The following is a 26699-nucleotide window of genomic DNA, read 5'->3' as shown; positions in this document are numbered from 1 at the left end:
GCAAGACGACTGTCCCCATCAGCTTGTGCAAAAAAATATATATAGAATAAAAAAATCTACAACAGGAAAATAAAAACGATCAAACAAATTATTCTGTATCCGTACCTGATTCACTATGTAGGTAATACATTCTCTTCATTCATATGTTATCTATATGCTGCTCTCTGGACATGTTCTTTATACTCTGTCTATAGTGTTATATAGTGATCTTATATGGATATATTAGGGTTTCTTGGAGCTAGGTATCCGCTGACAATTACAGCAGATGTTCCTGGGCAATGTGCCAGACACTTCACTATTAAGAGAAAAAGCTTCATTAGCTGTGCCAGAATGTGAAGTGTCCCTGCGGTATTCACAAGCTGCCAGAGGGAAGACACGAGTGCTGTGTGACCAGAGGCTACCTCCTGTAATTCGGTATTAGGCATCACGCAGATTGGCAGCCTATAAGGACGCATGGCCGGCCAGCTGCTGGGCCTACGTTGGTATCGGTAGAAAGGCCGAAAGCATCTGTGCTTACATAGTGAAATATTCCTATTGATTTAGGATTAGTAATTATTCATCACTTTATATGTTTGTTATATTTTATATTAACAACTGAATATTCCGCATATTCATCTGACAACAGTCGGGGGCATTACGGAACCTAAGGCCGCACGAGCGTATGTCACAGTCCGTATGTGGACCGGAAAAGTGCATATAAGGAACATGGACTTCTTGGTAAACACTGCTGTTGATTGAAAAAAAGAAAGCTGAAAGGCCAACCCACAGCGACATCCCAATTTGGGTGCACCTTGACACTGATGGGATAGTTTTATGCTTATATATATATATATATATATATATATATATATATACACTCACTGGCCACTTTATTAGGTACACCTGTCCAACTGTGTGTTAAGACTTAATTTCTAATCAGCCAATCACATGGCGGCAACTCAGTGCATTTAGGCATGTAGACATGGTCAAGACAATCTCCTGCAGTTCAAACCGAGCATCAGTATGGGGAAGAAAGGTGATTTGAGTGCCTTTGAACGTGGCATGATTGTTGGTGTCAGAAGGGCTGGTCTGAGAATTTCAGAAACTGCTGATCTACTGGGATTTTCACGCACAACCATCTCTAGGGTTTACAGAGAATGGTCCGAAAAAGAAAAAAAATCCAGTGAGCGGCAGTTCTGTGGCCGGAAATGCCATGTTGATGCCAGAGGTCAGAGGAGAATGGGCAGACTGGTTCGAGCTGATAGAAAGGCAACAGTGACTCAAATTGCCACCCGTTACAACCAAGGTAGGCAGAAGAGCATCTCTGAACGCACAGTGCGTCGAACTTTGAGGCAGATGGGCTACAGCAGCAGAAGACCACACTGGGTACCACTCCTCTCAGCTAAGAACAGGAAACTGAGGCTAAAATTTGCACAAGCTCATCGAAATTGGACAGTAGAAGATTGGAAAAACGTTGCCTGGTCTGATGAGTCTCGATTTCTGCTGCGACATTCGGATGGTAGGGTCAGAATTTGGCGTAAACAACATGAAAGCATGGATCCATCCTGCCTTGTATCAACGGTTCAGGCTGGTGGTGGTGGTGTCATGGTGTGGGGAATTTTTTCTGGGCACTCTTTGGGCCCCTTGGTACCAATTGAGCATCGTTGCAACGCCACAGCCTACCTGAGTATTGTTGCTGACCATGTCCATCCCTTTATGACCACAATGTACCCAACATCTGATGGCTACTTTCAGCAGGATAATGCGCCATGTCATAAAGCTCGAATCATCTCAGATTGGTTTCTTGAACATGACAATGAGTTTACTGTACTCAAATGGCCTCCTCAGTCACCAGATCTCAATCCAATAGAGCATCTTTGGGATGTGGTGGAACGGGAGATTCGCATCAGGGATGTGCAGCTGACAAATCTGCGCCAACTGTGTGATGCCATCATGTCAATATGGTCCAAAATCTCTGAGGAATGCTTCCAGCACCTTGTTGAATATCTGCCACGAAGAATTGAGGCAGTTCTGAAGGCAAAAGGGGGTCCAACCCCTTACTAGCATGGTGTACCTAATAAAGTGGCCAGTGAGTGTATATGGTATATATCAAAAATGGTGTTTACTAAGTACCCTATGTTCTTCATAAGCACTATTGTTTTTACTTAAAGGTAACCTATAAACGGAAAAAAACACTATTAACCTGCAGATGTGGGGATAATGTACAAGTTAACCCTTTGTGACGTACGACGTATAGGTACGTCAAAGGTCACCTCCCTCTCTTTGATGCGGGTTCAGGCGCTGAGCCCGCATCTTTTCCGGCACATGGCAGATGATCAGAAAGGCCCGATCTATCAAAATATAAAAATAATTAATCCGATCTGTAAACGGGGTAACGAGAAAAAAGAATCAAAATGCCATAATTACATTTTTTTCGTCGCCGCAACATTTTAATAAAATGCAGTAACGGGCGAACAAAGCATCGTTTCTACCCCGAAATGGTATCAATAAAGCCATCAGGTTGGCGTGCAAAAAATAAGCCTCCACCTAGCTCCTGGTCCCGAAAAATGGAGATGCTACGGGTCTCTAAAATTGGCACTTTTTTTTTTTTTTTTTTTTTTTTTAAATACAAGTTTTGGATTTTGTTTTCACCACTTAAATGCAAAACATGAATTGTTTTTTGGGTTTTTTTTTTTTGGTATTTTTTGGTATGCAAAATCGTAATGACCTGTGGAATAATAATGGCAGGTCAGTTTTAATAGTGAACATTTTTTTCCGCACTTGGAATTTTTTTTCCCGTTTTTCAGTACATTATATGGTAAGACCAATGGTGGTGTTCAAAAGTACAACTCGTCCCGCAAAAACGAAGCCCTCACATGGCCATATTGATGAAAAGACAAAAAAGTAAAGGCTCTGAGAAGAAGGGGAGCAAAAAACAAAAAAAAAAGTAAAATGTCAAGGTAGTGATGGGATTAATACCGTTACTAACCTGTCCGCACTTAGCCGAACGCAGCTGGGACAATATGAACTTTATTCCCCTGCAGCGTTTTGGTTTCAGTCATTTGGGTGGCGCTGGTTCAGTCCTTGCTCTGAGTATACAAAGCAGCTGCTGTAACCGCACATCCGCCATTGACTGACAGCCGGCTCATAGTAACATAGTTAATAAGGCCGAAAAAAGACATTAGTCCATCCAGTTCAGCCTAAAAATTTCTGTCAGAATAAATCCCCAGATCTACGTCCTTCTAAAGAACCTAACAATAACTGTAAGATACAATATTGTTACACTCCAGGAAGACATCCAGGCCTCTCTTGAACCCTTCGACTGAGTTCCCATCACCACCTCCTCAGGCAGGGAATTCCAGATTCTCACTGCCCTAACAATAAAGAATCCTCTTCTATGTTGGTGGAAAAACCTTTTCTCCTCCAGACGCAGAGAAAGCCCCCTTGTGACCGTCACCTTCCTTGGTATAAACAGATCCTCGGAGAGATATTTGTATTGTCCCCTTATATACTTATACATGGTTATTAGATCACCCCTCAGTCGTCTTTTTTCTAGACTAAATAGTCCTAATTTTGCTAATCTCTCTGGGTATTGTAGTTCCCCCATCCCCTTTATTAATTTTGTTGCCCTCCTTTGTACCCGCTCTAGTTCCATTATATCCTTCCTGAGCATCGGTGCCCAAAACTGTACACAGTACTCCATGTGCGGTCTAACCAGAGATTTGTACAGAGGCAGTATAATGCTCTCATCATGTGTATCCAGACCTCTTTTAATGCACTCCATTGGAGTGCAGAGGGATTGTCAGTCAGGGTCATGGGCACGGTTACAGCCGTTGCTCTGTATACTCAGAGCAATGACTGAACTAGTGCCGTCCTCATGACGGAAACCAGAACGATGTGGGGGGGGGGGAATAAAGTTCACTTTCTTTCAACAGCGTTCTATTAAAGGCTCATTCACACATCAGTATTTATTTGGTCAGTATTTTGCATCAGTGTTTGTATGCCAAAGCCAGGAATGGAACTTACCGAGAAAAAAATATAATTGAAAGACTGATGTCTGTTCCTTATTTTGGAGACATTCCTGGTTTTGGCATACAAATACTGATGAAATACTGATAAAAATACTGATGTGTGAAAGAGGCCTAAGTGTGGGCGCCAGACAGGTTAGTAACATTATTAACCTGCAGATTAATCGCATTTTTTCTGATGATAGGTTCCCTTTAATTACTTACAGCAGGGTTAATATTCATTTTGTTTCTGTCTTGGGTTTTACACATATGAGGATGTAAGTCAGTGTTGGGAGACCCGTCGCCACACTGGACTTTGTGGTCCGTCCACGGACAATGAAGTATGCGGAAGTAAATTTGGCCTTACAGAAGGATAATACACAGGTCACATGACCAGAACTGACAACTTTATAGGACTAAGCCAGGGGCAGTATTGACTTACAGAGGACTGACAAAAATATTCTGCTTTTACTATCCATAACTTAGGACCTGCTTATATTATGTTCTTGGCATCCGCCAGCGACTCAGTTTGTAAGCTGCCCAGAACGTATAGAAAGGTACTGCACAGGGCCATAAACTGTAGTGTCAGTCGTTGTACAAGTAAGCTTATATTTGACTGTTTTTCTGAAAGTCATAGGGCCCAATTTATTGTTTTTTGTTGACTGTTGTGTGTTTTGTACTTTTGCCTTTTCTGATGTCTGTTGTGTGTTCACTTTTTTGTTTAGTTTGGCACTGTGAGCAGAGTTTAGGGTTTTCAGATGTTTTCGCCTCATTCATCATTTACAATTTTTGACAAAGTTGCTGAATGTTATGCACTTGTCCTCTAGTCCCACCCTGTAATGATTGTCACAGGGTTACCACGAGGAGCCAGAAGACCACAGCATGTGGTTTCTCCTACTCCTGCGCTGAATAGAAGCCCTTCATCTTCTTTTTTTTTTTTTTTTTTTTTTTTTTTTTTTTTTTTTTTAAACGGTGTAAGTTTATTGTAAAGCAGCATAAACCAACACGAGGGGGAAAATGAACACGGTCCTAAAGGCTAAAACAGGAAAACAACAAAGAAAGCGAAACGCTGCAACACAGTCCATACTTATGTGGGTAGCACCCACTCTGGAGCAATTCTGGTTCAGTCTCTCCTCCACAAGACACCAAACCACTGGAGACTCCTCTGTCCAGTCTTGTTGAACCCAGCCTGCCTGTAGAGCCCATTTATTTAAACCCCAGACCATGTGACTCCTTCCATTATGTGACTGACCACTTGATTATGGCATCACACAGGTCCTGGCAGCTCTGCAGGAGGAGACAAAGTGGACCTCCTCCCACCCACTACATGAAGGTTCACATGAAACTAGCCCTTTATGCAACTTTAACCCTCACAACACGCAGTGTGCTGGAGGAGCATACTTTGGTTTCATATAACTGACGCCATTAAGCGCAGTGACACATGTATCCCCTCTATTACCTTAACAGTGACTTTGTCAGAAGACGTATATGGAAAATAAACAGTAACTGAGTTAGTGTAGTGGAAAAAAACATTTTAAATGAGCAAGTCTTCCACAACATGTTGCAAACTGAAATGGCATATTTGTGCAAAAATTGCAATTTACATTTCTCATCATCCATTGCACACTAATGTATAGGAAACGTTTGGGTCAAAATGTTCAATATGAATGTAGATAAATTTTTTGAGGGGTGCAGTGTCCAAAATGGGGACATTTCCTGTAGGATGAGTGGGGTATAATCTGATGCTATCTTTAGTGACTTTGCAAGATGATGCCGGAATCTGTGCTCTGAAAACAAATGGTGCTGCCAAGTGCTCAAGCAGACATTTATAAGCACATGTGCGATATTATAGTACTCCAGAGAGATTGTGTAATAAATTATGCTTTTTCCTTTTATAGCTTATATGGGATTAAAACAACATATTAGAAAAAAAAATATTTTTTATTATTTTCACAGCCTAATTGTTGTATTGGGGGTGTTACTTGTGTTTTGGCATTGGAAGGACTCTGCATGCTTATACTGGTGTCTGGAAAACGTCTTGTTATAAAGACCTCAAAATTCTCGGTGTTAATTCATTTCTAAGGGCTTTTTCACATGTTAGTATGTTGGGTACATGTGGTGACAGTTTTCACACTTACTGGAGACACTTAGACATGTAGACACATTCAAGTGAATGGGTCTGTGCACATGTCAGTGTGTTTTCATGTACCTTCTGACACTGGGCAAAAGACGCTAACATGTCCATTTTTTAACAGCAGCATTGGCCGCAGAACATCCCGCACACGTACAAGTGATGACACACGGATGTCATCCGTGTGTCATCAGTGTGACATACCGGCACCTTGGAATCAGCGTTACAGTTCGCACTGTTCCCCAGTGCTGGGAGCAGAAAACAGCTCACATCACTGTCCCCTGCTCGCGCTGCAGTCAGCGCCAGCAGGGGAGAATGTTAAGAGTTGTATTCAGTTCATAACAGCCAGAGCAGGCGGCGGATGATGGGAGTATTAATCAGCCGTCGCCTTCTCTATAATTAAATTTTAAAAAATGGCGTTGGTTCCTCTGTATTTTTGATAACCTGCAAGGCAAAATTGACAGCTGTGGGCTGCAATCCTCAGCTGTCAGCTTTAGCAAGTCTGATAATCAAGAATAGAGGGGTCCCCATGCCGTATTTTTAAGGCTGTGTGCACACGTTGCGGATTATGATGTGTTTCCGCAGCATTTTTTGACGTGCGGAATTGCATCAAATCCGCAGTCTAGTACAGCAATAATGATAGTCAGTGGGAATTTGAGAATTGCTGTGCAACGCAGCGTTTCTGCACCCATTGACTATACATTGAGGAAGACAAATCTGCACATCAAAAAACGCATGTCAATCCGCAAGAAATCCGCATCAATTCTGCATGAAATCCGCAAGCATTTTGGCCTGCATTTTCTGTCAAGAGATGCAGATTCTGTGTGGAAAATTCCGCAGGCCAATCCGTAACGTGTGCAGATACCCTAATTATGTGGGGTCCGTCCCATTTTTTGTCAACCAGCCAAGTTAAAGCAGACAGCTGGTGGCTGGTATTCGCAGGCTGGTAAGGGGCCATTGATATTGCGCCCGGCAGCCGCCCAGAAAAGGCTTTTCCCACTTGCCCTGTGGCTATGGCAAGTGCAGTTCATATCTGTGGGGTTGATGTTACCTTTGTATTGTCTGGCGACATCATCCCACTGCTTGGTAATGGAGAGTCGTCTCTAAGACATCTATCTATTAGTAATCCTATAGTTGTATTGTAAATAAACACACAGCAATTATAAAGTCTTTTATTTGAAATAAAAACAAAACAAACTTTTCTTTTTTTTATTTAAAAATGACAAACCGTTAGGTGAGTATAACGTCCATTTCATTGAAGCTATGGTCTCCTGTAATAAAGCAAAGATAAAAAAAAAACAACCATATCCCTCACCTGTCCCACTCCGTAATTCATGTCTCAGAATAAATAGTTTTCAACCTGGACAGTGCCAAGATGCGACCACCCAAGCTGAGATCCACTGATGAATGATCTGCTGCAAGGGCAGCATCAGAGAGCAACGGTGACCACATTGAGGTTACCGCTTGTCACTGTCTGCGTTCACAGGCGGGCTGAACTGCGGTGATATCAACACGTGCAAACCAGTTCCTGACTTCACCGCAGTTCAGCTCAGTGAATTCACAGTGATCTGCGGTGAACTACAGTATAACTATAGGATTAGAAATGGATAGGTGTCTTATAGACGCCTCTCCTTTGCTAATCCATGGGCATGATGTCACCAGACTATACAAAGGTGACCTGAACACCACATTTTATCGCCACTGGGCAACTAGAAGGATCGGGCAAAGCGCCAGAATTGGTGTATCTAATAGATGTGCCTTTTCTAGGTGGCTGCGGGCTGCTATTTTTTGGCTGGGTGCCAATATTCATGACCCCTTACCAGCCTGAGAATACCAGGCCCCAGCGGTCTGCTTTTGCTTGGCTGGTTGTCAAAAATGGGAGGACCCCACGCCATTTTTTAAAATTATTTATTTAAATAATTTTAAAAAATAGCATGGTGACCTCTCTATTCTTGATAGCTTCAGCATGGCTGGTTGATAGCTGAGGGTTGCTGATTGTAGTGCGAACTGTACCGCTGCTTCCCAGGCACCAGTATGTGTGGTATTGATGCGGCACATGGTTTCCACGCGTATGCCACAAATATTATCCCTAAGAGCTCTAAGGCTGTGTGCACACGCTGCGGATTTTTCTGCGGTTCCGAATCGGTTTTGGCCGCTGCGGACCCGCAGCAGTTGTACAGGTGTACAGTACCATGATTCCCTATGGGAATCAAAAACCGCAATGCAGACGGTGCGGAATTTTCCGCGCGGATTATCTGCGGTTTTCAATCCGCAGAAAGAATTGACATGTCAATTCTTTCTGCGGATTCCGCTGCGGTTTGCCATCTCCTCCACTGAGGAGATGAAAAACCGCAGGGCAAAACCGCAGAGCAATCCGCAGGTAAAATCCGCACCTAATCCGCAGCGTGTGCACACAGCCTAAGGCTGTGTTTTAATCAAGAAGTAAGAAGGATCACATATTTGTGACTTCTTAAAAAAATGCCCTGTTAACACCTGTTGGGTTACATTTATTACATTTAAATATCTAGAAATAAATGGCATTTTTAAATTAATTCCAACATCCTAAAAAATTATGTAAAACATGTTTTGCCAATGTAAAGTCGATCTATGGTAAATGAGAATTATTAAAGGTGTTTCGACAACTGCTTTTTAAATGAAGTGGGGTAACCCTTGTAAAATAAATATTAACAATAACATACTCGCCTCCAGCTAATTAGTTGGTGCTCTGCGATGCTGCCCAATAGCAATCTCTGATTGGTTGCAGTGTTCATGTGACATAATGTCATGCACGCTCAGGACAACGAGCGCCAGCATTGTTGGAATAACGAAAATTATTTTTATTTTACAAAGCAAACTGCTACACTAAAAAAGGGGTTTTCTAGGAAGTGAACAACCCCTTGAACTATTTTGCATATGAGCATCTGTTTTAAAGGGAATCTGTCAGTGGAATCAGTCCCTCCTAAGTCCTCCTGTCTATATGAGCATGTAGGTCATAGATAGCTGAATAAAATGATACCTTGATATCTGTGATCCAATATCTTATTGCAGAGAAAGCCACATTTTGCTTATGTGTAAATGAGTTGTTCAGGACTATGGGCCAGACATGGATCACCCTGAGAATCTACAGTCATGGCCAAAAGTTTTGAGAATGACACAAATATTATATTTTCACATGATCTGCTGCTCTCTGGTTTTTATGTGTGTTTGTCAGATGTTTTTATCACATACAGAAATATAATTGCAATCATATTATGAGTAACAAAAAAGTTATATTGACAGTTAGAATGAGTTAATGCAGCAAGTCAATATTTGCAGTGTTGACCCTTCTTCTTCAGGACCTCAGCAATTCTCCCTGGCATGCTCTCAATCAACTTCTGGATCAAATCCTGACTGATAGCAGTCTATTCTTGCTAAATCAATGCTTTAATTTTGTCTGAATTTGAAGGTTTTTGTTTGTCCACCCGTCTCTTGATGATTGACCACAAGTTCTCAATGGGATTAAGATCTGGGGAGTTTCCAGGCCATGGTCCCAAAATCTCTATGTTTTGTTCCCTGAGCCATTTAGTTATCACCTTTGTTTTATGGCAAGGTGCTCCATCATGTTGAAAAAGGCATTGTTGATCGCCAAACTGCTCTTGGACGGTTGGGAGCAGTTGCTCTTGGAGGACATTCTGGTACCATTCTTTATTCATGGCTGTGTTTTTAGGCAAGACTGAGAGAGAGCCCATTCCTTTGGCTGAGAAGCCACCCCACACATGAATGGTTTCAGGATGCTTGACAGTTGGCATGAGACAAGACTGGTGGTAGCGCTCACCTGGTCTTCTCCGAATAAGCCGTTTTCCAGATGTCCCAAACAATCGAAAAGGGGATTCATCAGAGAAAATGACTTTACCCCAGTCCTCAGCAGTCCACTCCCTGTACCTCTTGCAGAATATCAGTCTGTCCATGATGTTTTTTCTGGAGAGAAGTGGCTTCTTTGCTGCCCTCCTTGAGACCAGGCCTTGCTCCAAGAGTCTCCGCCTCACAGTGCGTGCAGATGCACTCACACCTGCCTGCTTCCATTCCTGAGCAAGCTCTGCACTGCTGGTAGCCCGATCCGCAGCTGAAACACTTTTAAGAGACGGTCCTGGTGCTTGCTGGTCTTTCTTGGGCGCCCTGGAGCCTTTTTGGCAACAAGGGAGCCTCTCTCCTTGAAGTTCTTGATGATGCGATAGATTGTTGACTGAGGTGCAATCTTTCTAGCTGCGATACTCTTCCCTGTTAGGCCATTTTTGTGCAGTGCAATGATGACTGCACGTGTTTCTTTAGAGAGAACCATGGTTAACAGAAGAGAAACAATGATGCCAAGCACCAGCCTCCTTTTAAAGTGTCCAGTGGTGTCATTCTTACTTAATCATGACAGATTGATCTCCAGCCCTGTCCTCATCAACACCCACACCTGTGTTAATGGAGCAATCACTGAAACGATGTTAGCTGGTCCTTTTAAGGCAGGGCTGCAATGATGTTGAAATGTGTTTTGGGGGATAAAGTTAATTTTCTAGGCAAATATTGACTTTGCAAGTAATTGCTGTTAAGCTGATCACTCTTTATAACATTCTGGAGTATATGCAAATTGCCATTAGAAAAAATGAAGCAGTAGACTTTGTAAAAATTAATATTTGTGTCATTCTCAAAACTTTTGGCCATGACTGTACCTCAAAAGTTTTTAAATGAAAGCACGAGTTACTAGTGTGAGACATGTAACTAACACAGAACAGTACAACTAAACGTTGTCTCCTTACTAATACATTTCTTTCAGCTCTCACAGCTCTGCTGTTTTGCAGCTCTGTTTGTCTGTGAGATGGAAGCTGAGAGGAACCTGCAGATGTGTCAGGTATAATAGCGCACAGCTCTACAGTGAGAGCAGCTATTACACATAACACTATTGACCATTACATGTCTCACACTGGAAACATCCCCTTTTATTTATAATAATCTGGAGGAAGATTCTCATGCAGATTAATGCCCGTAGCCTGGAGCAGCTCATGTACATATAAGAAAAAAATGGAGTTCTCTGGTACAAGACATTGGATCCCAGACATCAGGGTGTCATTTAATTCAGCTTCATATGACCTACATGCCCATTTAGACAGCTTAGGAGAGTTTATCCAACTGACAGATTCCCTTTAAGGGCAGAAAAATAAAATTTTGAAAATTGCAAATTTTTCCAAATATTTTGGTAAATTTTTCAATTATTTTTCACTTTTTTGGGAGGGTTGGGCGGTTATTTGTAAGGTCTAACTAAGCCAAGTAAGATCTTTAATCTGGTTTCATGGTATCCTATGATTAAAATTAATTTTCTCTGCTTGATGAGGCACAAAAAAAACAATATTTAAATTAATCTGCAGCCAGATGTGTAATGTGGATAGTGAGCGCCCAAAGGCTTTTTGTCTTTTTCTTCTGGTGCTCTTCTCCATCTATAAAGTTTTCAATAAAATGTCACCATTCCATGGAAATACACTTGTATATAAAAAAGACTAAAAAGAAGAGCAAGTGTTAACCCATTTTTATTTGTCCAAATTTCTTTGATCTGCTGTTCTTCTATTCTGCACTTAGATAAACCTAGTGTTCTGTAGTGATCAAAGTTTGGATTAGTTGAAGGATTGGACATCCAGGTAGTATGCCCACGTTTTTGGTGCCAAGTGAGTGTCCATAAAATTAAATCAAACTGCTTTCATCACTCTTCTGTTGACTTGAATTGTTCTGCACAGTTGCAGGTCCTGTGTTGCCTCCTGGATATAAGAGGATCCAAAGTTCAGATTCATCTGAGGACCGTGATCAGGAGACATCACACAGCCACTGGCACCATAAGGAGAGAAATAAGGAATCACAGAGGTGAGTTTTCGACGATATGGTTATAAGCATCCGTGAACCACTGATGGTTTTTACCACATTGTCCAGGAATATCTGGTCATCTAAGTGATATCTGGAGACTCCGAGGCCTCTATTGGCTGGCCTCCTAATGCGCAGTGTAGAAGAACATGACTACAATCATGTAGCAAAGGTTTTTAATACCTCTTATATCTGATCATCTACGATGTTGGAACTGTATTCTACAGTGGGTACAGAAAGTATTCAGACCCCTTTAAATTTTTCACTCTTTGTTTCATTGCAGCCATTTGGTATATTCAAAAAAAAGTTCATTTTATTCGGTCATCCATGACAGCACCACCTGAGAGCGGGGATCCACCCTTCAGGAACAGGAAACCTACAGATACAAAAGGGCGGCACCTCTCCCACGCATCAGTTGGTTTCCTGTTCTTAGAGGACGGGACTTCCTTCAGATCGTCCGTCATGGAGTCGTCGAGGGATTCCCAGGCCGGCTGACCGACCCAGGTAGCGGGGGGATCTCCTACCTCGGTCAAGCTCCGGGTCCCTGGAAGCGCCACGGTGGGGCCGGGTAGGTCGCCACGGCAGTGGTTGGAGCAGGTGGTGCAGAGGGTCCGGTGGACAGCCGCCTCCAGAGTGCCGGAACCAGGAGGTATGTATGCCCCGGGCCCCTCCTGGTGCGCTCCCCCGGGGTCCGGTCTCCTTTCCCGTCCGGGACAGCAGTTGAGCCCGGTCGGGGGGCGCAGGGCGGCGCACGTGGGGGGCTGCGGGCAAGTCTGAGCCGGGGGCGCCGTGCCAGCTCCTTTCCGCGCACTCCCGCGGTCTCAGACGAGCGGCGGAAGTGACGCGGTTGAAGGAGCGGGGCCGGGAACGCCGAAACCAGAAGTCGGGTGCCGGCCGGCTTTCCGGTGTGCGCGGCTGTCCGGGGTGGCGCGCGGCGCCCGGGGAGGGGGGGGCCGGAGCATGGGCAGGGAGGTCGTGGGGTGGTCCCGGGTGGGAGGTGCCCCGGCCAGAACCCTGCTGACCTGGACACCGGGAGGCCTTATAAGGCAGGAGGTGACTCTGCTGGGGTGCTTCTGAAGGCCCAGCAATGGATACGACAAAAGCCCCCATAGAGCAGCAGGACGAGGTGCAGGAGCGCCCACAGAAACAGGCCACGGTGAAGCCTCATGCGAGTGGCCAGCAGAAGAAACAGAGACGCACGAGCGGACAGAGTCGCAGTTCCTCCAGACTAAAGGACCCTCCTGCCTCCCTCCGTGATCCGGTACATGCCTCATCTGCATGGGTAAGAGATCTCCGTGAATGTACCCTGATGCAATGTTCCCGTATGTTTTTTCGCAGGGGAGGAAAGCTACAGGAAAACAGAAGCACTGGAAATGTGCCTTCTGTAGTTGCCCCTTACCAGATGACCACCCTAAAAAGTTGTGTCAGCCATGCGTGCGACAAGCTGTAGGGGTTGAAAGGGGACGTTGGCCCAGGGGTAGATTGACAGGCCCTTACACTCTCCCCCGTCCATACAGGTAGCGGAAGAAACGCCGGACTTCACCACAAGCCTGAGGGAGATAATCAGGACAGAGATGAAGGCCCTATCTAAAGGGGATTCTTCTAGGAGGAGAGAAATTAGTTTCTCGGGTTCGGAGTCCTCGGCCGCCCCTAGCAACGATGACTCCTCAGATTCCCCGGCCTCCACTTCGTCTTCTTCGGAGGAAGACTCTAGCCGATTCTGCTTCCCCCTAGACCAAATGGATAGGCTAGTTAAAGCTATAAGGTCCACCATGGGGGTAGCAGACGCAAAGCCAGAACTTTCGGCACAGGACATGATGTTCAGGGGTCTAGATCCCAGAAAGCGCAGGGCCTTTCCATTAAATGACAAAGTCCAGAGCCTGATAGGGAAAGGAAAAGACCTGAAAAAAGGGGCTCCTTGCCACCTGCCTTGAAGCGGAGGTACCCTTTTGATGACCCAGTGGTAAGCAGATGGGATAAGGCCCCTAAGCTGGACGCGGCAGTAGCCAAAGCCTCCAAAAAATCCTCCATACCTTTCGATGACATGGCCTCCTTAAAAGACCCGCTGGATAAAAAGACGGATTCTTTTCTAAAGGGAACATGGGAGATGTCAGCAGGCGCTCTAAGGCCAGCGATAGCTGCCACATGTACGGCCAGATCCATGATGGTCTGGCTGGATCAACTGGATTCCCAGCTGAAGGACGGAGCCTCAAGAGCATCCATTCGAAAAACTCTACCGATCATCCAAAGTGCTGCTGCTTTTTTGGCTGATGCTTCGGCAGACTCTGCGAGGATGGCGGCTAGGACCGCGGGTTTATCCAACGCAGCTCGAAGGGCTCTGGTTAAAATGCTGGCCAGGAGATGTCCAGGCCAGGTCACGACTCTGCTCCATTCCGTGTGAGGGGGAATATCTGTTTGGCCCCGTCCTGGATGAACTTTTAGAGAAAGCCGGGGATGATAAAAAGAAGTTCCCCAGTCTGCTGAACCCTTCTTATAGACGTCCCTTTACCAGGAAATGATATTTCCATAGAAGGCCGATCAGGGCGGATGGGATGGCAAAAGAAGGAAAGGTACAGGATTCATGTTCAGAGGAGGGGGGCGCCAGGAAGGTCCAGCACGTGACACTAAAAAGCCGCCCCAATGACTAGTTGCTCCGGTAGGGGGGAGACTAGCTGCCTTCTACCCAGCCTGGTCCATGATTTCTAGTAGTAACTGGATACTGGGGGTGATAGCTGCGGGTCTACGACTAGAATTCGCCCGGGTTCCCCAAGATCGATTTAAGGTCACCCCACTCAGGTCTTCCACATCAGAACAAGCTGCCCTGGAGGCCGAGGTGCATGATCTTTGCCGCAAGAAGGTCCTAACTATGGTTCCAGAGGGAGAAGGGAAAGGTTTCTACTCCCCTCTGTTCCTGGTCCGCAAGCCAGACAGCTCCTTTAGGACTATAATAAATCTTAAGTCCCTCAACGAATTCCTGGTCATACGCCCGTTTAAGATGGAGACAATTAATTCAACAATAAAATTGTTGTTTCAAAATTGCTTTATGGTGGTGTTAGATTTAAAAGATGCCTACTACCATATACCCATTCATGCAGCTCATCAGCGTTTCCTCAGAGTGGCGGTTCAGTTAGATGGGTCAGTTCAGCATTTCCAATATGCGGCCCTCCCCTTTGGGGTGGCAGTCGCTCCCCGTGTGTTGACTAAAGTGGTAGCGGAAGTTATGGCCCATCTACGTGAATCAGACATTCTAGTAGTCCCCTACTTAGATGACTTCCTGATTGTAGGGAAAACAGCAAAACATTGTTTGGAACAGCTACAAAGGGCAATGTCTGCCCTAGAGCGGTTAGGATGGCTGCTTAACATCAAAAAATCGCGGTTACAGCCGATGAGAGTCCAACAATTCTTGGGCCTGACCCTGGGATCTGAGAAACAGGAATGCCGTCTGCCTCCGGAGAAGCTTGTTCGCCTACATTATCACGTCCTGAACGCTTCCAATAATCCTACCATGTCCCTCAGGAAAGCCATGTCCCTTCTGGGTTCTCTTTCGTCCTGTATCCCGGCGGTCCAGTGGGCCCAGTTTCATGCAAGAACACTACAGGGCGAGGTTTTAGTGCATCAAAGAATCCTTGGGGGTTACTTAGAGGGCCAGCTAATCTTGTCTTGAAACACAAGGAAGTCCCTAGAGTGGTGGCTAGACAAGGATAATTTATCCAGAGGGGTTCCCTTCCCTGGGAGTATGACATATCCCGCATAGTCACCACGGATGCTAGCCCTTCCGGTTGGGGGGCTCATATGGGTGAGATCCTGGTCCAGGGCCTATGGGAGCATCATCAGATAGAAATGTCATCTAACCTGAAAGAGATGACAGCAGTAGAGCAGGCAGCTAAGAAGCTACTTGTGTATCTACAGGGCCATCATGTGCGAGTGTTCTCCGACAATCAGGTCACCGTGGCTTATATCAACCACCAAGGCGGGACTCGTTCCAAACCCCTGATGAATGTGGCAGAACGGTTGTTCTGGCTAGCAGAGCAACATTTTCTATCTTTAACAGCTCTACATATAAAAGGGAAAGAAAACATCACGGCAGACTTCTTAAGCCGCAATCTGCTAAAGCAAGGAGAATGGTCCCTAAAAAACTCCATCTTCGACCTGATTGTACAAAAGTGGGAACAGCCAGAGGTAGATCTCTTCGCCACCATGGAAAACAGAAAATTAAGACAATTCTGCTCCCTAAATCCCAGAGAGAACCCCCTGGCGGTAGATGCCTTTCTGATAATGTGGGATTTCAGGCTAGCCTACGCCTTCCCTCCCCTATCCCTACTACCCCTGGTGATGAGGAAATTCAGGAGAGACAGAGCAAGGGTTATAGCTATCGCTCCATTTTGGCCCAGGAGGGCATGTTTCTCATGCCTCAGGACCATGTCGGTGTCCGATCCTTGGGTTCTTCCGGACATCCCGGATCTCCTATCCCAGGGCCCAGTCTTCCATCCTCAGGTGGCTGGCCTACATCTGACTGCGTGGAGTCTAAACGGACACTGATGAAAGATAAAGGCTTCTCCCCAGACCTGATTAGCACCCTAATTAAAAGTAGGGAAACCATTACTACCAGAATTTATGCCAGAATTTGGAAGAAAGTCCTTCAGAACTCTGGGATAATCGCTGGGGGTTCAGCGCCTATAAATCAAATCTTAGTTTCTACAGAAAGGTCTGGACATGGGGCTTTCCACTAGTACCCTTAAAGTACAAGTATCAGCCTTGGGGGCCCTCTTTAGCTGCAACATCGCGGGTAATTACTGGGTCAGTAGATTCATTAAGGCAGCAGGTAGATCAAGGCCAATGTTGAAGGAAAGGTTCATGCCGTGGGACTTGAACCTAGTCCTCACGGCTATGACAGAAGCTCCCTTTGAACCCATCTCATCAGCTTCCATAAAAAACCTGTCCCTCAAAGTAGCCTTCCTGGTAGCTCTAACCTCAGCTCATAGAGTAAGCGATATCCAGGCATTATCTAGGCGTCCTCCTTATATACAGTTCAAGGACAATAGGGTAATACTCAGACCTGATCCAGCGTACTTACCTAAGGTAGTTTCTAGCTTTCACAGGACACAGGAAATAGTCCTTCCATCCTTCCTCCCTAATCCAACTAACGAGAAGGAGGAGAAACTACATACCCTAGATGTTAAGAGATGTCTCATAGAATATCTCGCAGTTACCGATCCCTGGAAGAAAGATAATGCCCTGTTTGTCTCCCATCAAGGCCCTAGGAAAAGGCTTAGAGTGTCAAAAAATACACTAGCCAGGTGGATTAGAGAAGCGATTTCAATAGCATACACCTCAAAAGGCAGACCGGCACCTGGGAAGCTGAGGGCACATTCCACCAGAGCCATGGCGACCTCGTGGGCCGAGAGATCAGAAGTCTCCATTGACCAGATATGTAAGGTGGCTACTTGGTCCTCTCCGAGAACCTTTTATAGTCATTATAGGCTAGACTTGGGTGCTTCCACTCCACAGACCTCTCTTTTGGTATAAGGGTGCTGCAGGCTGTAGTCCCTCCCTAAAGTAGTTATTACTCTCTGTAATTCTCTCAGGTGGTGCTGTCATGGACAACCAAATAAAGTCTTAGTTACTCACCGGTTAACGGTATTTTTCGGAGTCCATGACAGCCTTCCCTTAGCTAAATCGGGAGTGCACGTCTTCCTCTTGTATATACCCACTGCTGATAAATAATTAAGTAGTGATAGTATTGTACATAAATCATGCCATTAATAATAATAATAATCTTTATTTTTATATAGCGCTAACATATTCCGCAGCGCTTTACATTTTTGCACACATCATCATCACTGTCCCCGATGGGGCTCACAATCTAAATTCCCTATTAGTATGTCTTTTAGAATGTGGGAGGAAACCGGAGTGCCCGGAGGAAACCCACGCAAACACGGGGAGAACATACAAACTCCTTGCAGATGTTGTCCTTGGTGGAATTCGAACCCAGGACCCCAGCGCTGCAAGGCTGCAGCGCTAACCACTGAGCCACCGTGCCGCCCCTATTAACCTTGGAGGTCCTCTTGTGCTCTGTAATCCAACTGATGCGTGGGAGAGGTGCCGCCCTTTTGTATCTGTAGGTTTCCTGTACCTGAAGGGCAGATCCCCTCTTTCAGGTGGTGCTGTCATGGACTCCGAAAAATACCATTAACCGGTGCGTAACTAAGACTTTTTTCCTCATAGATGTACACTCTGCACCCCATCTTGACTGAAAAAAAACCAGAAATGTAGACATTTTTTCAAATTTATTAAAAAAGAAAAACTGAAATATCACATGGTCATAAGTATTCAGATCCTTTGCTTAGTATTGAGTAGAAGCACCCTTTTGGGCTAGTACAGTCAGGAATCTTCGTGGGAGTGATGCAACAAGTTTTTCACACCTGGATTTGGGGATCCTCTGCCATTCTTCCTTGCAGATCCTCTCCAGTTCAGTCAGGTTGGATGGTGAATGTTCGACAGCTATTTTCAGGTCTTTCCAGAGATGCTCAATTGGGTTTAGGTCAGGACTCTGGCTGGGTCAGTCAAGAATGGTCACTGAGTTGTTCTGAAGCCACTCCTTTATTCTAGCTGTGTGCTTAGGGTCATTGTCTTGTTGGAAGGTGAACCTTCAGCCAAGTCTGAGGTCCAGAGCACTCTGGAAGGCGTTCTCATCCAGGATATCTCTGTACTTGGCCGAATTCATGTTTACTTCAATTACCCCCATAGCTTGATGCTGCTACCAGCATGTTTCACTGTTAGGATTGTATTGGGTAGATGATGAGCAGTGCCTGTTTTTCTCCACACATACTGCTTAAAATTATCACCAAAAAGTTCTATCTTCGTCTCATCAGACCAGAGAATCTTATTTCTCATAGTCTAGGAGTCCTTCATGTGTTTTTTAGCAAACTCTATGCGGGCTTTCATATGTCTGGCACTGAGGTGAGGCTTCCGTCGGGCCACTCTGCCATAAAGGCCTGACTGGTGGAGGGCTGCAGTGATAGTTGATTTTGTGGAACTTTCTCCCATCTCTTTACTGCATCTGTGGAGCTCAGTCACAGTGATCTTGGGGTTCTTCTTTACCTCTCTCACCAAGACTCTTCTCCCACGATTGCTCAGTTTGGCTGGACGGCCAGGTCTAAGAAGACTTCTGGTGGTCCCAAACTGTTTCCATTTAAGGATTATGGAGGCCATTGTGCTCTTAGGAACCTTGAGTACTGCAGACATTATTTTGTAACCTTGACCAGATGTGTTCCTTATTACAAATCTGTCTCTGAGCTCCTTGGCCCGTTCCTTTGACCTCATGATTCTCATTTGGTCTGAAATGCGCTGTGAGGTCTTGTATAGACAGTTGTGTGCCTTTACAAATCAAGTCCTATCAGTTTAATTAAACACAGCTGGACTCCAAAGAAGGAGTAGAACCATGTCAAGGAGGATCACAAGGAAATGGACAGCATGTGACTTAAATATGAGTGTCTGTGTCAAAGGGTCTGAATACTTATGACCATGTGATATTTCAGTTTTTCTCTTTTTATAAATTTTAAAAAATGTCTACATTTCTGTTTTTTTCAGTCAAGATGGTGTGCAGAGTGTACATCAATGAGAAAAAATATTTTTTTGAATTTACCAAATAGCTTCAATGAAATAAAGAGTGAAAAATTTAAAGGAGTCTGAATACTTTCCATACCCACTGTATATAAGGCCCTGTAATGCAGGTGTTCACTCTGTGCAGTAAAGAGGCAGTGACTCCGGTTAGTCCAACTTAATGACCGGAGCTTTTTTCGTTTTTCGCGACCCTTCTTCCCAGACCCATAACTTTATTTTTCCGTCAATATGGCCATATGAGGGCTTAATTTTTGCGAGACAAGTTGTACTTTTGAAGGACACCACTGGTTTTACCATGTCGAAAAAAATTACTAGTGCAGTGAAATTGCAAAAAAAAGTGCAATCCCACAATTGTTTTTTTTGTTTGGCTTTTTAGCTAGATTCACTAAATGCTAAAACTGACCTGCCATTATGATTCTCCAGGTCATTACGAGTTCATAGACACCAAACATGTCTAGGTTACTTTTTATCTAAGTGGTAAAAAAAAAAAATTCCAAAGTTTACTAAAAAAAAAAAAAAATAAAATAAATTTTGCACCATTTTCCTGTAACAGTAGCGTCTCCATTTTTCCTGATCTGGGGTTCGGTGAGAGCTTATTTTTGTGCGCCGAGCTGACACAATCTTTTGATCGCCTGTTATTGCATTTTAATGCAATGTTGCAGCGATCAAAAAAACGTAATTCTGGCGTTTAGATTTTTTTCTCGCTACGCCGTTTAGCAATCGGGTTAATCCTTTATTTTTATTGATAGAGCGGGCGATTCTGAACGCAGCGATACCTAATGTGTATGTGTTATTTTTTTTTATTATTATTATTGATTTATTTTGAATGGGGCAAAAGGGAGGGTGATTTAAACTTTTATATATATTTTTTTTTTTTTCATATTTTTTTTTAAATCATTTTCTTTTTAATTTTGGCATGCTTCAATAGCCTCCATGGGTAAAAGAGCTGACATGTCCCGGCTTTGATGCGGGCTCATCGCCGGAGCCCTCATCAAAGCGGGGGTACAGCAATTGGACGTACTCTTCGTCCAATGGCAGTAAGGGGTTAAAGGGAACTTATCGCCAGGAAAATTGGGTCCAATCTGCAGGTATGCCCTAGAGCAGAGAGAGGTTTAGTAAATATATAATTTTGTTTGTTTTTTTATAGATTCAGTCTAACTTGTGTTTTAAACATTTAATCCTCTTTTCTTTGTGGGATTTTCAGTCCATTGGGTGGTCCGATCAGTGACTGACAGCTACATCTGTATGTACATTTATACAAAGAAATTACTGATAGGACCGCCCACTGGACCGAAAATCACACAAAGTGTAGAGGTTTAAATGTAGAAAATTTGGATACTGAATCTTTATTTAGGAGGGCTTATACTTGTTTTCTTACTTATGGTAAGTTTTCTTTTAAAACCTTCCAAGAGTTATCTTGGATTGATGGGGACTGAATTAATATGTTTAAGACACAGAAAAAACACACAGTATGACAAACGTGCATGAATACTCTGTTGTACAATATATGTAACAGTAAGCAGCAAGTGCTAGTAAAAGATAACAAACACAGGGTATTTAGTTGATACGTTTTTTGCAAAAAATGTATACTAAGCCACTCCAGCACGTCACCGTAACCCTTGACGGAGCAGTACTTGCTGCTTACTGTTACATATATCATGCAAGCTTTGGGAGATCCCCACCTCTCTCTTGTGGGACATGCACATAAGGAGCCATTTTGCCCAGTGTGCCCATACCGTGCAGCACCTTTCTGAATTCTGCTCATGTAGGTATTGTTCACATGATCAGGTTTTAAATACATTAGATAGGACTGCTCCGTGAAGGGTTACCGTGACGTGGTGGAGTGGCTTAGTATACTTTTTTTTGCAAAAAACGTATCAACTAAATACCCTGTGTTTGTTATCTTACTAGCACTTGCTGCTTACTGTTACATATATTTTACAACAGAGTATTCATGCACATTTGTCATACTGTGTGTTTTTTCTGTGTCTTAGTCTTTGGGTGGTGTGAACAGTTTCTTACTGACCTGTTCATTTTTTGTGCATGGCATGTCTCATGTGTTCTTAATGAATTATTATGTTTGCAGAAAACTAGAAACTCCACAACATGATGATGATGAATTTTTTGGGCCAGCCCTTCCACCAGGCTTTAAAAGACCGTCAGACTCACCTGAAAGGTATGCCAAGTGTCATTTCTTTTTTTTTTTAAATTTCTTTTTTATCGTTATTTTCCCCATTTCTATGATCTCGTAGGTCGTTTGGGATGTTTTTAGTCTTACGTTTTGGTTTTGTGAAGTCTTGAGCAAACACCAGGGCAGTTTGTTGTGAGATATTTCCAATAGTCATTCATGCTAGCAGAGGTTGTGTCCTTGGCAATGCGACACCAGCCATAGATGCCTTGGGTGTACCAGGCTGCAGTTTCCTGTAATTATACTGTGACATAGCATAGAAATGTGTACTTCATATCATAAATTGCAATCAGACATCAATTCTAAATAACAGGGCAGACGGCATACGGCCTCTGATTGCCATGTTCCTTTATTGTGCAGCCAGGCTTTTATAATTTCCGCAAATCCAGATGATGGCTAAAAGTGTTCTCTGAAAACGCATGAATACTTTCTGCTTTTACAGTCACTGCATCATTGAAAACATTTTAGAATATGAAATATTTGTCATTTAACAAATGATGTAATGAAAAATCACAATGTGCTTCTCCTTATCACTAACAGAGATGTGTTCTGTTTTAGACCAGTTATAGGTCCAGCTTTGCCACCTGGTTTCAAAAGACAAAATTCTGATAGTGATGACGGCTCTGATTCTACGGGATCTTCAGATAAGTGTAAGGTAATTGGCAGCACTGACTAGCTACAGTGACATGTAAAAGTCTGGCCACCCCTTGTCAAAATTACTGTTATTATGAACAGTTAAGGCTAGTTTCACACTAGCGCTTTTGAGTGCAGCGACGGCCTGCGCACGGCCGCTGCTAAGCCCCGCCCCCTGTCGCGCCTCCGCCGGTAGCTCCGCCTACCGGCGCATGACTCTGCATGCGTCCTGCGTCCCCTATCTTTATCGCTGGGGGGCGCAGGCCGTGCGCAGTATGCGTTTGGAGGCGCATGCGTCCTTTTGACGGTGCACCGACCTGCTCCAAACGCAACCTGCTGCAGTTTGGTTGCGCTCGGCGCAGGGCTGTGGAGTCGGAGTCGTGGAGTCGGAGTCGGTGCTCATTTTGGTGGAGTTGGAGTCGGTATAAAATGGACCGACTCCGACTCCTAAAATATATAATAAATTGGGTACAGTAATTCAATGCAGAATGTGCTGAATATTTTTTCATAGGAGTTTGGGAAAGTTATGAAATGTCCTATAAATGGCTGTTATATTCCTGATCTAAGGCTACATTCACACACAGCATTTTTCCTGTGTTTTTTGAGGATACGTTTTTCAGCTGCAAAAGCTGATCATCTTTTTAAAAAAACTGCATCACCTGAAAGGTTTTTGAGCTCATAGATAATGTTTTCAATAGCAAAAGCAGATTAGAAATCTGCTCTATCTATATATCCATTTATCCATATCTGTCTATCCATATCGTATCTGTACCAAAAAGAATGAAAACCGGGTAGTACACCAATATATATTCTGTTCTATCTAAATATCTTGATTATTGGATCATAAAAATGATTAAATGTCTGAGGTTCACATTGTACTACAATAAATTTTTCACTTAAATATAAGCAATATGTGTGGGAGTCGGAGTCGTGGAGTCGGAGTTGGAGTCGGAGTCGGTGTAAGGGAAATTGAGGAGTCGGAGTCGCAGGTTTGGCTTACCGACTCCACAGCCCTGGCTCGGCGCACCGTCAAAAAGGCGCATGCGCCGCCAAACGCATACTGCGCACGGCCTGCGCCCCCAGTGATAAAGATAGGGGACGCATGCAGCGTCATGCGCCGGTAGGCGGAGCTACCGGCGGGGGCGGGGCTTAGCGGCGGCCGTGCGCAGGCCGTCGCTGCGCTCAAAAGCGCTAGTGTGAAACTAGCCTAAGTAAGTTGAAGATGAAATAATCTCTAAAAGGCCTAAAGTAAAGATTACACATTTCCTTCATACTTTAGGCAAAAAGAAAGTTTTAATTCTTTTACATTATAAAAATTACAAAAAAGGAAAATAGGCTGATGCAAAACTTTGGCCACCCTGCATGGTTAGTACCTACTTGCACCCCCTTTTGAAGGTATCACAGCTTGTAAATGCTTTTTGCACCAATCCAAGAGTCTTTGAATTTTTGTTTGAGGGATTTTCATTCCTTCTTCCTTGGCAAATTCTTCCGGGTCTCTGAGATTCCTGGGACGTCTTGCATCCTCTTCCATTTTGAGGTCTAGAGACAGATTTTCAATGATGTTCAAATAAGGAGACTGTGAGGGCCATTGCAAAACATTCAGCTTTCAGGTAGTCTTTTGTAGATTTTGACGTGTGTTTAGGATCATTATCCATTTGTAGAAGCCACCCTCGTTTCAACTTTTAACCTTTTTTTACAGTTACTGTTTGCATTAAGAATTTGTTGAAATTTCACTGAATCCATTCTTCCTTCTACCTGTGAAATGTTCCCCGTGCCATTAACTGTGACGCAACCCCAAAGCATGATTGACACCCCCCCCATTTTTAATGGTTGGCAAGATGTTCATTTGTGCCCTTTTTTTCTCCACACATACCTTAGAATTCTTTGGCCACAAGGATTAATTTTAACCTTATCGGTCCACATGACTTGTTTCTAAAGTGCATCAGGCTTGTTTAGATGTTCTTTTGCATACTTCTGATGCTGCATTTTATGGTGAGGACACCGGAGAGGTTTTCTTCCGATGTCACATCCATGTAGGCCATATTGGTGCAGGTGTCTCTGAACAGTACAACAATGTACCATAACTCCAGAGTCTGCTAAATCTTTCTAAATGTCTTTTTCAATCAAACGGGGTTCTAATTTCCTTCTCAAGCAATCCTACGAGCAAATCTCAATTAAAATTTTTTTTGGTCTTCCAACTGCCATTTCTTAATTACCATATTTTTCGGACTACACACATAGTCAAAATTGTTGGTACCCCTCGTTTAATGACAAAAAAAAAACTCACAATGGTCACAGAAATAGCTTGAATCTGACAAAAGTAATAATGAATCAAAAATCTATTAAAATGAACAAATAAAAGTCAGACATTGTTTTTCAACCATGCTTCCATAGAATTTAAAAAAAAAATAAAACTCATGAAATAGGCCTGGACAGAAATGATGGTACCTTTAACTTTATATTTTGTTGCACAACCTTTTGAGGCAATCGCTGCAATGAAACGATTCCTGTACTGTCACTGAGACTTCTGCACCTCTCGACAGGTATTTTGGCCCACTCCTTAAGAGCAAACTGCTCCAGTTGTCTCGTGTTTGAAGGTTGCCTTTCAGATATGAAATTTTTCCAAAATGAATAAAGTGATTATCTCATGAGACTTACAACTTCACGTCGATGTTTCATTTATAAGGCATTTTACAGACTTTTTTCTATCTATAAAAGTCTTTACTTTGCTGTTAAAAAATATAACTGTCACTTTTTTTTCAGATTTTGCCATTTTTAATTCCCAGTGACAAAAAAAAAGTTAGTTCACCTGTCACAGTATTTTTTTTTTTAGCACCGTTCTACTTCATTTCATCTGTCAGTTTGACACGCTATTGGGAACTAAGAAACCATAATGTTCCTGTTTCTTGAGTAAGCTACAATATATTTTACTGAAAACTACAATACTTCACTATTTTAATGCAAAGGCACTTGTCCTGACACCACTTTTATATATTACATTTTTTTTTATATTTAATCACCTTTTTTTTTAAAACATTACTCCACATTCAAATTGCAACATCAAGACGTAAACGTTGCTAAATGATGGAAATCACAGAATGGATAGACTTGTTAATGATATGCAAATGATGAAAAATTGGAAACGACGTGTTTGAAGCATCTCACATAATTCAGTAAAGAGTAGGAGCCCCACGTGCAGAAATCCCTGCAGTTACACACCTTTCCATGTTATTAATGAGGTTATTAATGGTTGTCTGAGGGATTTTCTGCAGAACTGAATGCAGTTGGAAACGTAAATCATCAGGATCCACTGCTGGCAGCTCCCTTTACATTTTGCAACAAATGATGTGCTGTATAGGAGACAAGTTTGGAGACACTGCAGGCCATGGTAGCACGTTTAGACCATTCAACGTGCTCACAGTAGCACAAGGAACATGTGCCCTGTCATACTAAAAATGGCTCCTGAGATACTGTCACATTCTCTGGTGAATACGTCTTCATGGCGTTGCAATTGTGGTCCCCAGACCAATTTTCAGCTACTATTTGTGTTGAAGACAAAAGTAGCACTCTTGCTGTAGACAAGTCTTTGCCAACTTCAGTCCTCAAAGCCCACCACCAAATCATGTTTTCAGGATTATCATAGTATTGCACTGATGATGGAATTATCATCTCCAATACTAAGGAAATTCTGAAAACATGATCTGTTGAACGTCAGGAGTTGGAGAACATCTGTAAATTATAGATCTTCATTGAAGCCTCCATTGATTTCTTGCTCTGCGCTATGATAGCCTTTGAGATCAGTGGCCTGAAGAGACTTTCACAAGGCAACGTCACACTGGTCCTTCACCCAAGATTATGGTGTTTGGGCTCAAAATATTTGTTAGCCAGTTCCCTCCAGTCTTCATTCCAGGTACTCTAACAGCTTGAGGTTACAATGATTGGTCGTGGAATCAGTTGTATGGCCATTTCACAGGAGCCATTTTGCAACATGACAATGCCAGGCCACATGTTGCTTGTGGTGAGCAGCATGTGTTACCTAAACGCATTACCATCTCCAGACTTGTCTCCCATTGAGCACATTTGAGATGTCATTGGATAGCATGCCAAGGTGTAAAAGTGCATTCATTACTGTGTGTCACTTTTACTCAATACTGAATGAACTGAAATGTTTTGAAAATCAGTCACAGAATCATCCAGGTGTTCTTTGGCAAACTTCAGATGGGCCTGCACATATGCCTTCTTGAGCAGGGGGACCTTGCTGTCACTG

The 26699-nt window shown here is 43.5% G+C and overlaps 1 protein-coding gene across 2 annotated transcripts in view; it reads left to right on the top strand.

Annotated features, from left to right (window-relative positions):
• The window catches only part of GPALPP1 (GPALPP motifs containing 1), a 58628-nt gene that overhangs the window by 18636 nt on the left and 13293 nt on the right, over positions 1-26699 (top strand). The window contains exons 2-4 of one of the 2 annotated variants that reach the window (XM_073580287.1): positions 11868-11991; positions 21698-21787; positions 22358-22454. In XM_073580287.1, coding sequence (XP_073436388.1) covers positions 11868-11991; positions 21698-21787; positions 22358-22454 — 311 coding nt within the window. Of the gene's footprint in view, positions 1-11867; positions 11992-21697; positions 21788-22357; positions 22455-26699 lie in introns of those variants that run through there. The other variant, XM_073580288.1, reaches the window with a different exon arrangement.

This window comes from Dendrobates tinctorius, unplaced genomic scaffold (assembly GCF_039654945.1).
Source record: "Dendrobates tinctorius isolate UK_male_01 unplaced genomic scaffold, ASM3965494v1 ptg000064l, whole genome shotgun sequence".
Lineage (NCBI taxonomy): Eukaryota > Metazoa > Chordata > Amphibia > Anura > Dendrobatidae > Dendrobates > Dendrobates tinctorius.
This window is presented reverse-complemented; position numbering and strand designations above follow the sequence as displayed.